This window comes from Eumetopias jubatus, unplaced genomic scaffold, assembly GCF_037043125.1.
Source record: "Eumetopias jubatus isolate StellerSeaLion01/CBP00866 unplaced genomic scaffold, mEumJub1_p1.0 scaffold_4, whole genome shotgun sequence".
Taxonomy (NCBI): domain Eukaryota; kingdom Metazoa; phylum Chordata; class Mammalia; order Carnivora; family Otariidae; genus Eumetopias; species Eumetopias jubatus.
The window spans coordinates 55,573,835-55,587,735 of record NW_028274810.1 but is presented as its reverse complement, the minus strand read 5'-3'; the positions used below and the strand labels follow the sequence as shown (position 1 = coordinate 55,587,735).

At 36.4% G+C, this 13,901-nt stretch overlaps 1 protein-coding gene across 2 annotated transcripts; it reads left to right on the top strand.

Moving 5' to 3' along the window:
- The first annotated feature begins 11,121 nt into the window (after nt 1-11,121).
- On the top strand, nt 11,122-11,445 carry LOC114212022 (large ribosomal subunit protein P1-like). Of its 2 annotated transcripts, XM_028106735.1 has the most exons (2): nt 11,122-11,208; nt 11,269-11,445. In XM_028106735.1, the coding sequence occupies exons 1-2, from the start codon at nt 11,122-11,124 to the stop codon at nt 11,443-11,445; spliced, it is 264 nt and encodes an 87-aa protein (XP_027962536.1). The 2 variants fall into 2 exon arrangements, with proteins under 2 accessions (XP_027962536.1, XP_027962535.1); XM_028106734.1 differs by having other exon boundaries at nt 11,122-11,445.
- The last annotated feature ends 2,456 nt before the right edge of the window (nt 11,446-13,901 follow it).

Below are 13,901 nucleotides of genomic sequence, written 5' to 3'. Positions count from 1 at the left end.
AGAGAGAGAGTGGGGAATGGGCAAAGAGAAAGAGAGAAGGACAAGGAGACTCCCTGCTGAGCATGGAGTCTAACTTGACTAGGGGCTTGATCCCCGGACCTGGAGATCAGGACCTGAGCCAAAATCAAATGCTTATCCTACTAAGCCACCCAGGCACCCTTATTCTTCCTTTTATTTTTTAAATCATTATAAACATATTTCTTTTACAACCTCTTTCAAACTGTTCTATTATTTCTAGTTCTTAGGGTGTTAATTCTGTTGATTGCATCTGCTGACTCTCCCTCAGAAAGGTTTTCTTTCTTTTTGTGGTTTGTAATGTTTTTCTATTCCATTCTCAGAGGAGTTTATTCATTCTATAGTAGTCATAGTTGCTCTGGATTGTGAGAGCAAGGAAGATGCATATTTTCAAGCTTGTTTTTGCAAACATATTTCTCCCAGTGGTATCAGTGGCTCTGGACTATTTCTTGGATTATGAATCCTACATCATGCAGGTAGAATAAATCTGGGTACCACACATACAGATAACATAAGCTTAAGATTTTAATTTCCTAGATAGATGGCAGATGGGTCAGAGAGTGTTTTTCTAGCCCATGAATATATGAACTTCTAAGTTCTAGGGTCTGAACAGGGGCATCAATTCCAGCTTTCCCCCCTTGTGTAGGCCTGTTAGTCAAAACCTCTTACATCTATGTGGGCATTAAGAACCCAATCCTTGTTCATAACTCTGATAAGCCTGTGAAAGTCAACCTTCTCCATATGAGCAATGAGGCCAGCAGTGCCACTGGTGCACAGGCACTGAAATCTCACTCACTGCCATTTCATCTACACAGAGTCACTTATGTGGCCTGATTTGAAGGCTTCAGAGCAACAGCACAGCCCAAAGCATCTTCCCCAATCAGGGACCTAAAATTCTACTACTAAAGATTAATTCCTGTGGGATAAGCATTGCCCTCTTCTCTTTACATAGATACTATTCTAAACAGACTTGTATTGGTGACAGTACCTCTGGGGACATTTTTCAGAATGATGTTGGCACACATATACTCAAATATATTGTCCCCATCTGTACTCATTTGTTTGACAAAATCAATAAATTCACATATCAGTGTAAATGACAGAAGAAGCATTTTACAAATTATCAAGACATGAGCAAAAAGAACTGTTTTTTAACAAAATTAAAATAATCATTGTTCCTTAAGAGGGAGATAGTATACATTTCTTGGTTTTTGCCTGTATAGCAACCCTTCCTCCTATATTTTTGGTTTCAGAATTCTTCTTTTCTGAGATAACCCATTCATGTATTTTGGGTAGAATGATGTTGGCGGGGTCCAGGCCTGGACTAAGGTCCAGGCCTGGCCAAATAGTGTGACCCACTCCACTGGCCTCATTTGGCCCATGAATGGGCTTTTCTGCTAGAGCTACTAAGGAAGATGGTTACTTTCAGTGAGGTTTGATAAAGTAGGAGGATTTTAGTCTGTGGTTGCCTGCTACCATTTTTGCTCCCACATGGAGAGAACTTGGTGAAGAATGACACAGGAGAGACAATTAAGCCAAGAAATGGAAAGAAAATGCAATAGAGACCACTGTGTGTTTACTAAAACCTGTTCCTCTTATCTCTGATCACAGATTATATTTCTCTGTCTCCCTTGCAGATGATTATAGCTATGTGACTGAACTATGGCCAGTGGCAGTGATCCTCTATGGTCTCCCCAAATTCCACCCTTATCTGTTGGCTAGATGTAGAGTCCAGCATTGGTCTCAGATGCCCTAGAAGTAGCAGACTAGAAGATGAAATGGGCTTTAAGTCCTAAATTATCACATGGAAGGCTACCTGTGGGACATGCTCATTAAAACTATTATGTGTACAGAAATACACTTCTGTTGTGTTGAGCTACTGAAATTTGGGTGTTGTTTATAACAGCATTTAGCCTACCCCGATTAACAGAGAAATACAGAGCCCTAGTGACCTTGTTTGAATCCATAGAGCCATCTAGGCTTGAAGCTAGCTACTCCTCTGGGAAAGCCTTTTGCTTAAACTGGTTTGAATTGGGTTTCAGTTTCTTGCAATGAAAACACTTCTGACTAACACAGGAGGAAATATGTAAAAAAAAATCAATAATACCTTATTATAAACTGAGTTACTTACAAAATCATTTTGCTTTCTAAGAAGAACTAGAACAATATTAAATTCTAAGTACCTGAGAGTGCTTCAAGTATTTCTTGGCTTCTATAGGCCAGAAAAATTTTCCTCTAACTCAGATAATGATTTTAAATAATAGTTACATTGTAAGGGTGCCTGGCTGACTCAGTTGGTTGAGCATGGGACCCTTGATCTCAGGGTCATGAGTTCAAGTGCCCCACTGGGGGTAGAGTTTACTTAAAAAAAAGTTACATTGTTAGATGATGGGGATTTAGTAGTACACTTATTGTGATGAGCACCAGGGGCTCTATGGAAGTGCTGAATCACGATATTGTACACCTGAACGTAATATTACTCTATATATTAACCAACTGGAATTAAAATAAAAACTTTAAAAAATACTTACATTGTTAATTGTTGAAATAATATGCAATAGACTTTTTCTCTTCAATAATTAATATATAATATTCCAGTCATAATTTATCACCAAGACAGGTCAGTATGTGAGAATGCAAAGATAAACCAGGCCTCATAAATTTTTGCCTTTAGATCAGAAAGTAAGAAACAAAAAGGAGTTAGAGATCATCTTATCTAACTCTTTCATTCTACAGATGAGAACATTATGGTCCAGAGAGGTGAAAGTATTTTTCCAAGTTTACATAGTAAGCAGCAGACAGCAAAACCAAAGTTAGAACTCAGATATTCTATAAAAGAGAGGAAGAGAATGAAAGTACAGGAGAGAGTGGGCATCACTGATAAAGCAAGGAACCTAAGGTAGGAGGAGGAAATGAAATCTAGGACACAAATAAAGGAATAATCCTTAGATTTAAGGATATCCCTTACATTCAAACTAGAAGAAAAGGGTGGGTATGAATACAGATTAGCTTTTAGGGGGTCTAAGGAAGTTGCGATTACCATAAATATTGTTTATTGATTTATCACATTGTCTACCTGATCTCCATTATGAAGAGGACTGTGTAAATATGAAGTATGGTCTCTTGAAAGGGTGAGGGCATCACGTAGCCCGAAAGAGAGGGCCACAGGCAAAATCCCAGAGTTGTGGACAATGAATTTTGCGAACTCCACAGCTTAGCTGAGGCCCACTCCCAATAACAAAAAGTCCAGGAATTAAAATTATGCCAAGAAAACTTTAAAACTATGCAAATGAACAGATTGACCCAGCACATGAGAATGGGGTTTATAGAGTAAATGTGTCCCTTGGGATGAAATGGGGAGGGTACTATAAACAGAGACAAGTCCTACCAACAGCCAGACAGCTGGTAACAAAGGCCAGGCTGCACAAAGGTCTTTCTGGCTTCCCTTTTACACAGGAGTAAGAAAACCATACATCTCTGTTGGGTGTGAGAGCGATCTGGCTACATCTGTCATTCCATTGATTGCCAGGCTGGCTTCATTAGTTCTGGCTGGTTAGGCTAGGGTCCCCTTTCTCTCTTACCTTTCCACATGCATCTCTTCTCAAGCTGCATGCTCTGTCAAAGAGCGCATGCTTCCCTAGTAGGGTGGATCATTTTTCAGAGAAGAGTATACTTATTATCAGAGAATAACCCAACTTCATTCAAGAGCCCCTAAATAATCTCTTAGTTCTAACTTTTTTTTCCCACTCTGAAGGATTATCTCCAGTGCCAACAGTACCCAGAGTGACTAAGGTCTCACAGAAGAAGAGGTTTTAGCTCTGGAATGAAAGATTCAATAAGGAGAATCCAAAGACTTTCACACTTTCATCTAGAATAAAAAGTCCAAACAATTAAGGACATGGTACAAACAACTGTTATGAGGACATTGACATTGTAGGATGTCCTGACCTTTGTGCCTCTTCTGCATATATGATGGGGAGGAAACACAACATCATGGGCTTTAAAATCATTACATCGTGTCCCAGATCCTCTTGTCTTCATACTTCCCTGACTTCAGTTACCATCGACGCTATACTAATGATTTCCTGTCTAGAACTCATTCCAGAACTCTTGATCCTCATACCCACCCACCTATAACACTACTACTTTAGTATCCCATAAGCTCAAAAAATATTTATTTGGCATCTACTAAGTGCTAAGTAATGTCCCAATATGAACTCCTGAAAGGAGAACTGGACGAAACCTTGGGGCTTACACCAGCATTTCAATTGGACTGAAGTTGGACGCATCCACAGAGTGTCAGGTACTATCCCAAGCATATTTACCTCTGTATCTCATTTAATCATCACACTAGTCCAATAAAATAAGAATCACTTAAAAGGTGAGAAAACAGGTATATAAAATAGATGTTTCCAAAATTTTTAGGTTTCAAAGACATTTCAAAAAATATTAGGAGGAGTTACACAGGATTACTATTTGTTTTGTTTTTGGCAAAGAGGAACACTGAAAAAATCATTTACTCTAATTTCATAAAAGATAGACTATATTACATGGGGGAAACTTAAATGCAAATTACTAAGAAGCCAATCTGAAAAGACTACATACTGTATGATCCCAACTATATGCACATTCTGGAAGAGGTAAAATTACAGAGATAGTAAAAAGATTAGTGGTTGCAGGGAGGGGAGGAGAGAAAGGATGAATAGATGGAGCACAGAGGATTTTCAGGGCAATGAAACTACTCTGTATGATACTAATGGTGGATATATATCATTATACATTTGTCCAAACCACAGAATGTAAAGACCAAGAGTGAAATTTAATGTAAACTATGGACTTTGGGTGATAATGATGTATCAGTATAGGTTAATCAATTGTAACAAATGTATCACTCTGGTGGGGGATGTTAATAATGGGAGAGGCCATGCAAGTTGGGGAGCAGGGATATGTGGGAAATCTTTGTACCTTCCTCTTAATTTTGCTATGAACCTAAAATTGTTGTTGAAGAGTTTTCTTTAAAAAGAAAAGTTCCATTTAAAGCTACATCTGTCATTCCATTGATTGCCAGGCTGGCTTCATTAGTTCTGGCTGGTTAGGCTAGGGTCTCCTTTCTCTCTTACCTTTCCACATGCATCTCTTCTCAAGCTGCATGCTCTGTCAAAGAGGGCATGCTTGTCTAGTAGGGTGGATCATTCTTCAGAGAAGAGTATACTTATTATCAGAGAATAACCCAACTTCATTCAAGAGCCCCTAAATAATCTCTTAGTTCTAACTTTTTTTATATATATAAAAATTACATACTATATATATATATATATATATGTAAAAGAACATAAACAGTCCTTTCGATTCTATAAATTTAGCTCTATGGAAAATTTGTATTGTCCTTTCTTTTCTCCTTTTGCTGACAACCAATAAAAGCCTTGTCGCAGGCCCCAAATTTGGGGACCACTCATTTGAGTTACTTGCTCAGGGCTCCCGGATTAAGTGATAAGTAGCTCTAAGGACTTCCTGGTATTTGCATAAAGAGCCAGGTTACATCTCTCTTCTCCCACCATCTTCCAGATGCCCTATGTTAGGCAAATTAAATTATGTTGCCTTTCCTTAAAAGATGTAAAACAGAGCAGCTCAGGCTTTACCTTAGGGGAGCTTTAACTCATTCAGTGGGGTTGCTTTATATTAAGAAAGAAAGAATGATCATCTGTGGCCTTTCCAGAAAAAAACTAACTTTTGGAATATTCCTGTTTCTTCAGAGATAGAATAATAATTTCTGGAGAAAATATCATTTTGTCATAACCATATTTTGTGAAGCTTGTAAGTTTATTCACAGTATTATCAGAATAAATCAGAAATTAGTGGGCCAGGGCTTGAAATTTTAGTTTCAAGTAAAGTTTCAGAGTAAACACAGTAATAATTTTCAAATTATAAACTAATGAAATCTTCCAATTTGTCAGAAACAATAAAAATTAATCTTATATGTACTTTCTAATATTGAAAGAAACAGATTTTTTTAACTATAACTAAATTTGTAAATTAAACACTACCCACTATCCCCTGATACCTAGAAGTCCTTAAAAAAGTCAAATAATACTGCTTGCTAGACCAAGCCTATTGGACTCTAGGATCATTAACATTAAAAATATATAATTTAGTATTTGGAGTGACAGGTATATTATGCAATTAATTTTTTGGTAATAAAATATCATTCAGTGAAGAAAGCAAGGCCAAAATCAGCAATCAAGGTGAAATAGATAGAAAGGCAGAAAGAAAACTGTAAGTAGTGATGTAATTAACATATTTGGAGTTGTGATTACTTTGATGATTATATTACATTTTTGGTCAAGTTAAAACACCTTAGAAAGGTTTAGGCTTAATCAAATGAAATTTTTATTTTTGTAGGTCAAAAAATGATCAAATATCACAATTTCATATGGTTCAAGCTAATATCTCACAGTCCTCATTATATTTTAATCAGGTTTTTGGAAAACAAAGTGTTCTTTTTTATGCAGGAAAATTACTGGGTCCTGTAACTTGGCTTTTGCCAGATATCGCAAGGGAATCAATTAACAGAACTAGGAATATAACCTAATAGAATATGAATTATTAATTATACTAACTCGATGGCACTCATTGAGCACCTACCACATGGCAGGCAAAGTTGTGGAAGCGTGTGTATGTGTGTGGGGCAGGGTGGGGCTTAGGGTGGGAGGGGGAGCATGCTTTATAGCGATTTGGACATGTGAAGCTTGCCAAGCAAACAGGTTTTTTTGTTTTGTTTTTGGGTGTTTTTTTTTAAAGATTTTATTTACTTATTTGTCTCAGAGAGAGAGAGAGAGAGTGAGCAAGCACAAGCAGGGGGAGCGGCAGGCAGAGGGAGAAGCAGGCGCCTCACTGAACAAGGAGCCCAATGCGGGACTCGATCTCAGGACCCAGGGATCATGACCTGAGCCGAAGGCAGATGCTTAACCGACTGAGCCACCCCGGGCGTTCCCCAAGCAGACAATTTGACTTAAGAAAGGCACAGGGAAAGATATAAAACTACCTCTTTCTGGCTTTTACTTCTATTGTCAAAGTGAAATATTTGTTTTCTGTTATAAACAGAAACTGGTTAATGAAAACTTGCTAACTTAATCAAGTTAATATATGAATTCCCCAGCAAAGCCAGGCTTAGCCAGTAGTTTCCTATGCCAATATCAACAACCAAAGCACTTTCTGTCAAGGACTTTAACTGAGTGAAGTTTCATGAACTGACAATGTGGCAAAATATTAGGTTTAATAATAAATCTGCTAATTCTTCTTCCCTGCCTGTCTTGTTCAACATTACATTCCCAAATTCTGGCAAATAATAAGCCCTCAATAAATATTTGTTGAATGAACTAATTAGCTGATGTTGGGTCCTTGATTACAGCATAATGATTCCTGCCAGGTAAAATAAGTTCACCATGTTTATTTATTATACATAAACTTTTTAACAAATAGTGCAAGTCACCAGAAATTCATCAACTCTAACATCTTCCCCTACCAAATAACACCATTACCTCTTAATCAGATATTTTTAAGAATTAAATCCATGTAAAGTATTAAATTAACAAGCATTAGCAAATTATTTTAAATATTTAAATAGTCTTTCATTGAAACATCCTAATTTGTATGTATATCTTTTATATTAGAAATATAATCAGAGCTATGTGTATACAAAAACTGTTTCCTTTTATTGCCTACAATATAGTACTATGTGGCTACTTCATAAAATTGCTGTAAGAATTAATGAGTTATACAAAAAAGGAATTTTAAGTACAAAGGACCCTATTTCTAAGTGAAAATATTATTATAACAATTCTACCTCCTCATCCAGTTATAATACATAAAAATCATTTTATACGGCTACTTGTATATCAACTTGCAAATAGTATGATTAAAAAATGTTTTAATCTATATTTTAGGCAAAAAAGGAAATCTAATTTTAACATGTTATCAAATGACTGAAAATAAAAGCACTGTCAATTTAAGTATTTCAACTGCCAGGGTTCTATAGACCAGATAATAATTTTAAATAATAGTTACATTGTTAATTGTTGAAATAATATATAATAGTCTTTTTTTCTCCTCAATCATTAAAATCTTATATAATATTCCAATAAAAATTTATCACTAAGACAGATATTTTTCTAAGTAATGTATCACCAAACCACATTTTGTTTCTGGTGTCATCTGCTGAAATCAATCCATGTTATAAAATGATATAGTAGCTAAAAACTTGATAAACTTTGGAATGAAGTTCACTGACATGATACTAAAAATAGACCCCTTTTAATTTTTTCAACAAATTTAATATGAACATGGTGATAGAAATACATTAGGATAATAGAAATTCACCCTACATTAGTTTTTAATGAATCTTAGATATCACAATTCTTTCATATTCCAAATTTTAATTAGTCTTCAAAAATAATAACCACCATCTCTTGAACAGTTACAACATGCACAATACTGTGCTAAGCACTTTATATGCTTTACTTCACAAAATCCTCACAACAACCTTATGCAGTACTATACATATTAATTAGTGTCCCCATTTTATAGAAATGGAAACTGAGACTCAGAGAGTTAAGATATTTGTTGTGAACATAAGAACCAGGATTTGAATACCTCACGTCTACCTCACTACAAACCCCATAGTCTTAACCAACCATCCAATTCTAAGAAAACAACGTCCTAAATATAGAGAAATGGAAGTCAACAAAGTTGAAATACAAAGTTAGGCTAGATATGAAAAAAAGACATTACTGATTGCTAAAGAAAGGAGGAACATAAACTACACTAGGAGTCTCAAGAATATATTTACAAAATAAGTGAGACAGATGAATTTTCATTTTTAATAAATCCATTTCTTTTGGCAATATTTTTTATGTTATGTTAATCACCATACATTGTATCGATGACTGCAGAGAATAGTCCTTTTCAGAGTTTCCTGATGAACATGTTTTTCACTCTAGACTTAAAAGTCAATGTCTTTTAATCATCATGTTTTCACACCTGTGTAGTGGTTTCATTAAATAATGTACATACTTTTTTTAAGCACTTGTTAACAATTTATCAAATATTCATGAGGAAATAAGGTATACCTTCCTAAGCTTTACACCATCATTTCTCCTCCACAAGAAATTAAGTTATTTTCACATGATCAAAAAAATTCATGACACACAATTAAAAACAAGAGTCACATTTTATAAGGCAGCAATTACATTCATGTGGTACCAGTGTAATTGAAAGACAGAAGACATTTCATTCGTTAGTAATACAGAATTTCTTCCAGTGGGTTTCCTAGAGCTCATTAGATATTCCCTGGCTGATTCTCCTAAGTAATTAGATTTTAACAGGATTTTCAACAGATCAGAGCAATCTCTGTGGGTGCCAATAGAAGAGTCCCCCTCTGGCCTTACCAGCAGGGCAGAGCAGATAACATCCAGACTGGGAGTTAATAGGACAATTACTGGCCTCTTTTAAATGAGTTACATTAATGCACTTAAGCTAAATGGTTCTGCATATGATTAAATATTAACATCTGCAAAATATGAAAGCATGATATGCAATCAAGTTTTGTTGTTTTAATTTCCCCGAAGAAAGACTTCAACTGTTTATATAAATAGCTTTAAATACTATGTATTAAACACTTTAAGGATATACTATTAGAAAGCCAGAAACTATTCTTCTCACTTAAGAGTCCTAAAATATACGGACTTTTAGGATGACACTTCTGGCTATGGTGGAGTAACTAAAAAAATAGACAAATATATGAAATAGTAGTTTTCAGACACTGGACAACAGGCAGTGCAGGACAATGATCCCTGAGAGAAGGGGAAATAAAAGAAGCTGTCTCCCTGAGTTGAGAGACAGAGTTGAGAATTTGGGGAGGCCAAGGTGGCTAGAATTCACAGGACAGAGTACCCAGGAGGAGAGAGTACCAGGGTACCGAGGAAGAGATCTGTAGATCTGCAGAGGGTACCCTTCAGGTCTCATACTGAGTGTTGATGAGCACATACATAAGAGGAAACTATTCAAGGCTGAAAAAAGAACCACTGGAAAAGAGCAGGTGGAACAATTGTCAGAGCTCACACAGGGCTAGGAATATTCTCACAGCCAGAGCTAAAAACAAAACAGAACAAACACCTTATAATACATAGGCAACAGGTAGAGAATCCAGAAGGACATTGTCTCAGGAGTAGGGGCAAATTAGCTCTAGACTTAAAGTTGCTCTGGTGCCACTTAACAAAACTTAAAGGCAAATTGCAAAAGGATCAACCTATTTCCAAGTTATCTGAATGCCCAGAACAATGCTCAATAATATTTATAGGAATACAAAAGAATCAAACACTTAAACAACATAAATTTCACAATGTCTAACAACCAAATTCATTAAGTCATGAAAAGAGCATGGAAGATACAAAAATGACCAAAATCAAATTTCTAAAGATGAAAAATACACTGGATAGGATTAAGAGTAGTTTGACATTGCAGACTGAAAAGAAAAAAAAATGGACAGTGAGATGTGGGACAACTTCAAGCAGCTTGATACATGAGTAATTGAAGTCCTAGGAGAAGACAGGGAAGAAGGGACAAGAAAAACTATTTGAAGAAATAATAACCAAAACGTTTCCAATTTTGATGGAAATTATATACCCCCTAAAAATGAAGCTATACCAAGGTTCATCATAAATCAAGTAGCCTAAAATATACTTTTAAATGCTTTGAAGATACATTTTAAATGTCTCTAACAGAAACCAAAATATATTGGTCCAGACCTGATCCAAAATCAGTCTCATGTTTGGTTCCTATAACACTGGCTCAGAAGATTTTGTAAGAGTAATTTTCAATCTAATGCAAATAGTCAATTTTGTCACTAAGGATGAGAAATATTTCAGAATTTTATAATGAATTTTATTCTTTATTTACATTTATAAAGAAATGTTTCCTTCCTTTCCTCAGCTGCCTTTAAGGTGCTGGGTCCTGCCCAGGAAGCTAAGGCCCATTGGGAGTAAGGCTCTCCTCTTTATCTGCACCACCAGCACCTCGCCTGTCAGTGCCTGCTCAGCACACACCTGCAACATGGCCTCTATCTTGGAGCTCACCCACATCTACTCAGCCCTCATCCTGCAGGATGATGAAGTACCGGGCACAGAGACTAAGATCAATGCCCTCATTAAAGCAGCCAGTATAAATGTTGAACCTTTCTGGCCAGGGTTGTTTGCAAAGGCCCTGGCCAATGTGAACATCAGGAGGCTCATCTGCAATGTAGGGACTGGTGGACCTGCCCCAGCAGGAGGTCCTGCTCCACCCACCACTGCTGCCCCAGCTGAGAAGAAAGTGGAAGCCAAGAAAGAAGAATCAGAGGAGTCTGAGGATGACACGGGCTTTGGACTTTTTGACTAAACTTCTTCTGTAATCTGTTAATAAAAAGCTGAACTCTTAAACTAAAAATAAATGGGGGCATCTGGGCGGCTCATCCTGTTGAGCAGTGAACTCTTGGTTTCCACTCAGAGCATGATCTAAGGGTTGTAAGATCCAGCGGTCATGGAGCTCCAGGCTTGAGGGGAGTCAGCTTAGAAAATCCCTCTCCCCACTCTCTCTCTCAAATAAGAAATAAACCTTTAAATAAAATAAAAATAAATGTTTCCTATTCTCATTATCATTATAAGGTTACTTAACTTTATACTCCAAAACATTACCATAAAATATCAAATTAGGCCCCAGCAAGTGCAGAGGCAGGAGCCTGAACCAGACAAATAAGTGCTGGTAAGCACTGCCTCTGTCTTTTAATTGACTTTTATTCACTGGGATAAAATAGGGCACAGTAAGAGAATCTTCCCACTTACCAGGTCCTGACAAAATCACCATGACCTTCGTGTCAAATTCAGGCCTTCATGATCCAGAGAGAAATGGGGCCTGTGTGCACAGAGGTTCCTTACAAAGAGATGATAACCAGCTGTAACTTTTTCTTCCAAGAGAATCAAGCTAGAGGCTTAGGTTAGATCAGGAGGAAAAACTTCCTTGACATTAGGATGGATTAAAAACACAAACAGCAGAATGTTTCTTGAAGTTGTAAACTTCAAGTTCTATTCTGACTATGTAATATGGATATATTTCCAATAAATATGACATACACCTGACCTATCTTTTCTCTAAGTCCAGGAACATTTGGTTGGTTGAAATGATACTTGAATTGTCTAGGCTGAGCCACAAGCTCCACTACTAACTCTCAAACAGCAAAGCTTGGTGCATGTCTGCAGGCCCCAAAATGTGGTAATATTCAGATAGCCTTTTTTTTTTAAATCAGATAGCCTTTTTGTGTTGAATTTTACCTCTCTGTTTCTATTTGTTCGTCCACAAGTTTATTTCTGTAATTTTTTTCTCCCTCATGGAATTTTCAAATGTCTGTGTCTTACTTTATGTACTCGAAGTATTCCAGAGATTTTAGGTTGAAATAGAACTTTTTTTTTATTTTAATTACACCTTAAGGGAATTTGGAAAACTTGTTATCTAAAAGAATTCTTTGGGGCGCCTTAGATGGTTAAGCATCTGCCTTCAGCTCAGGTCATGATCTCCAGCCCCACGGCAGGCTCCCAGCTGAGCAGGGCGTCTGCTTCTCTCTCTCTACCTCTACCTCTCCCCCTGCTTGTGGGCTCTCTGTCTGCCTCTCTCTCAAATGAATAAATAAAATCTTTAAAAAAATAAAATAATTATTTGAGTGTATTGATCATTTTCTGAACTTTTTGTCTAAATCTGATTTTTATACATCAAATTTACTTAACACTAGGTACACAAAAATAAAGATCTCACAAAGATACATAGAGAGAACAAGTCAATCAATTTTAGAAAATGTGTTGAATCAACCTGAGGAAAGAGATTATATTAGTCATACTGAGACCCACAGGAAAACCAGCATTTGCAAAGACATCAAAGAAATCAAACAATTGGCCTAAGTGAATTATAAGGGACTCCAGTTTCCCTTTTCTTACCCCTTTCGTGAGATTTTCCAGGCCTGTTTTACACAATGAACTTGAAATATTTTGGCAGTAAGCATATTTATGGTTGGTCCAGTGGACATTTAAGTATGTTCTACTAAAATAGAGCATTGATGTAAGAAAAGACAAGGGTAATACACGTGAAAGAGGACAAAGGGTAATACTCCTGTGGCTAACTGCATGATTTTTGAAGTACCAGAAAGCAGAACTAAAATCTATGAGTTGAAGTTGCAGGAAGATAAATTAGGCCCAATATAACACTAAACTTTCTAACTTTCTAACTTCCTAAACTTTCTAGAGATCAAAGATCAAGTGTCCTATCACTCTAAGTGTGCAAACATTGACTGGCCATTTGGCAGGGATTTCATAGACTGAATTCGAGTGTTGTGTAGGAGATTAGATTAAACAACATTTAAAGGCCTAATCTTTTAAGTTTTTCTAAACATTCAGGTGACCTAATTCTATGATCCTAAATGCTTTGGTGTTCATACTAGGAATTTCCTTTGCCTTAATTTCTCCATAGGATGACTCTAATGCTTGTCTCTTTATTGTATATAAGAAATATTGGATTATAAGGAGACCTAAGGTAGTTCTGGTTCTATCACTAATTTGTTGGGTAACTTTGAACAAATCATTTTTATTTCTTGGTTTTGGTTTTGTCGTCTGCAAGTGTGGCCTGGGGGCTCTAAACACATGTCCCCAGAGTTCATTCTACTTTATAGACTTTGATTTCCCAAGTCTCTGAATCTTACCTGTATATCATCCTAAAGACTTGCTAGAATAACCAGCCAAAATTCTGTTTTTGGCATTCAGAAAAATGTAATATCTCTGACATTATAATTCCATGTTGTTGATGTGGAAAAT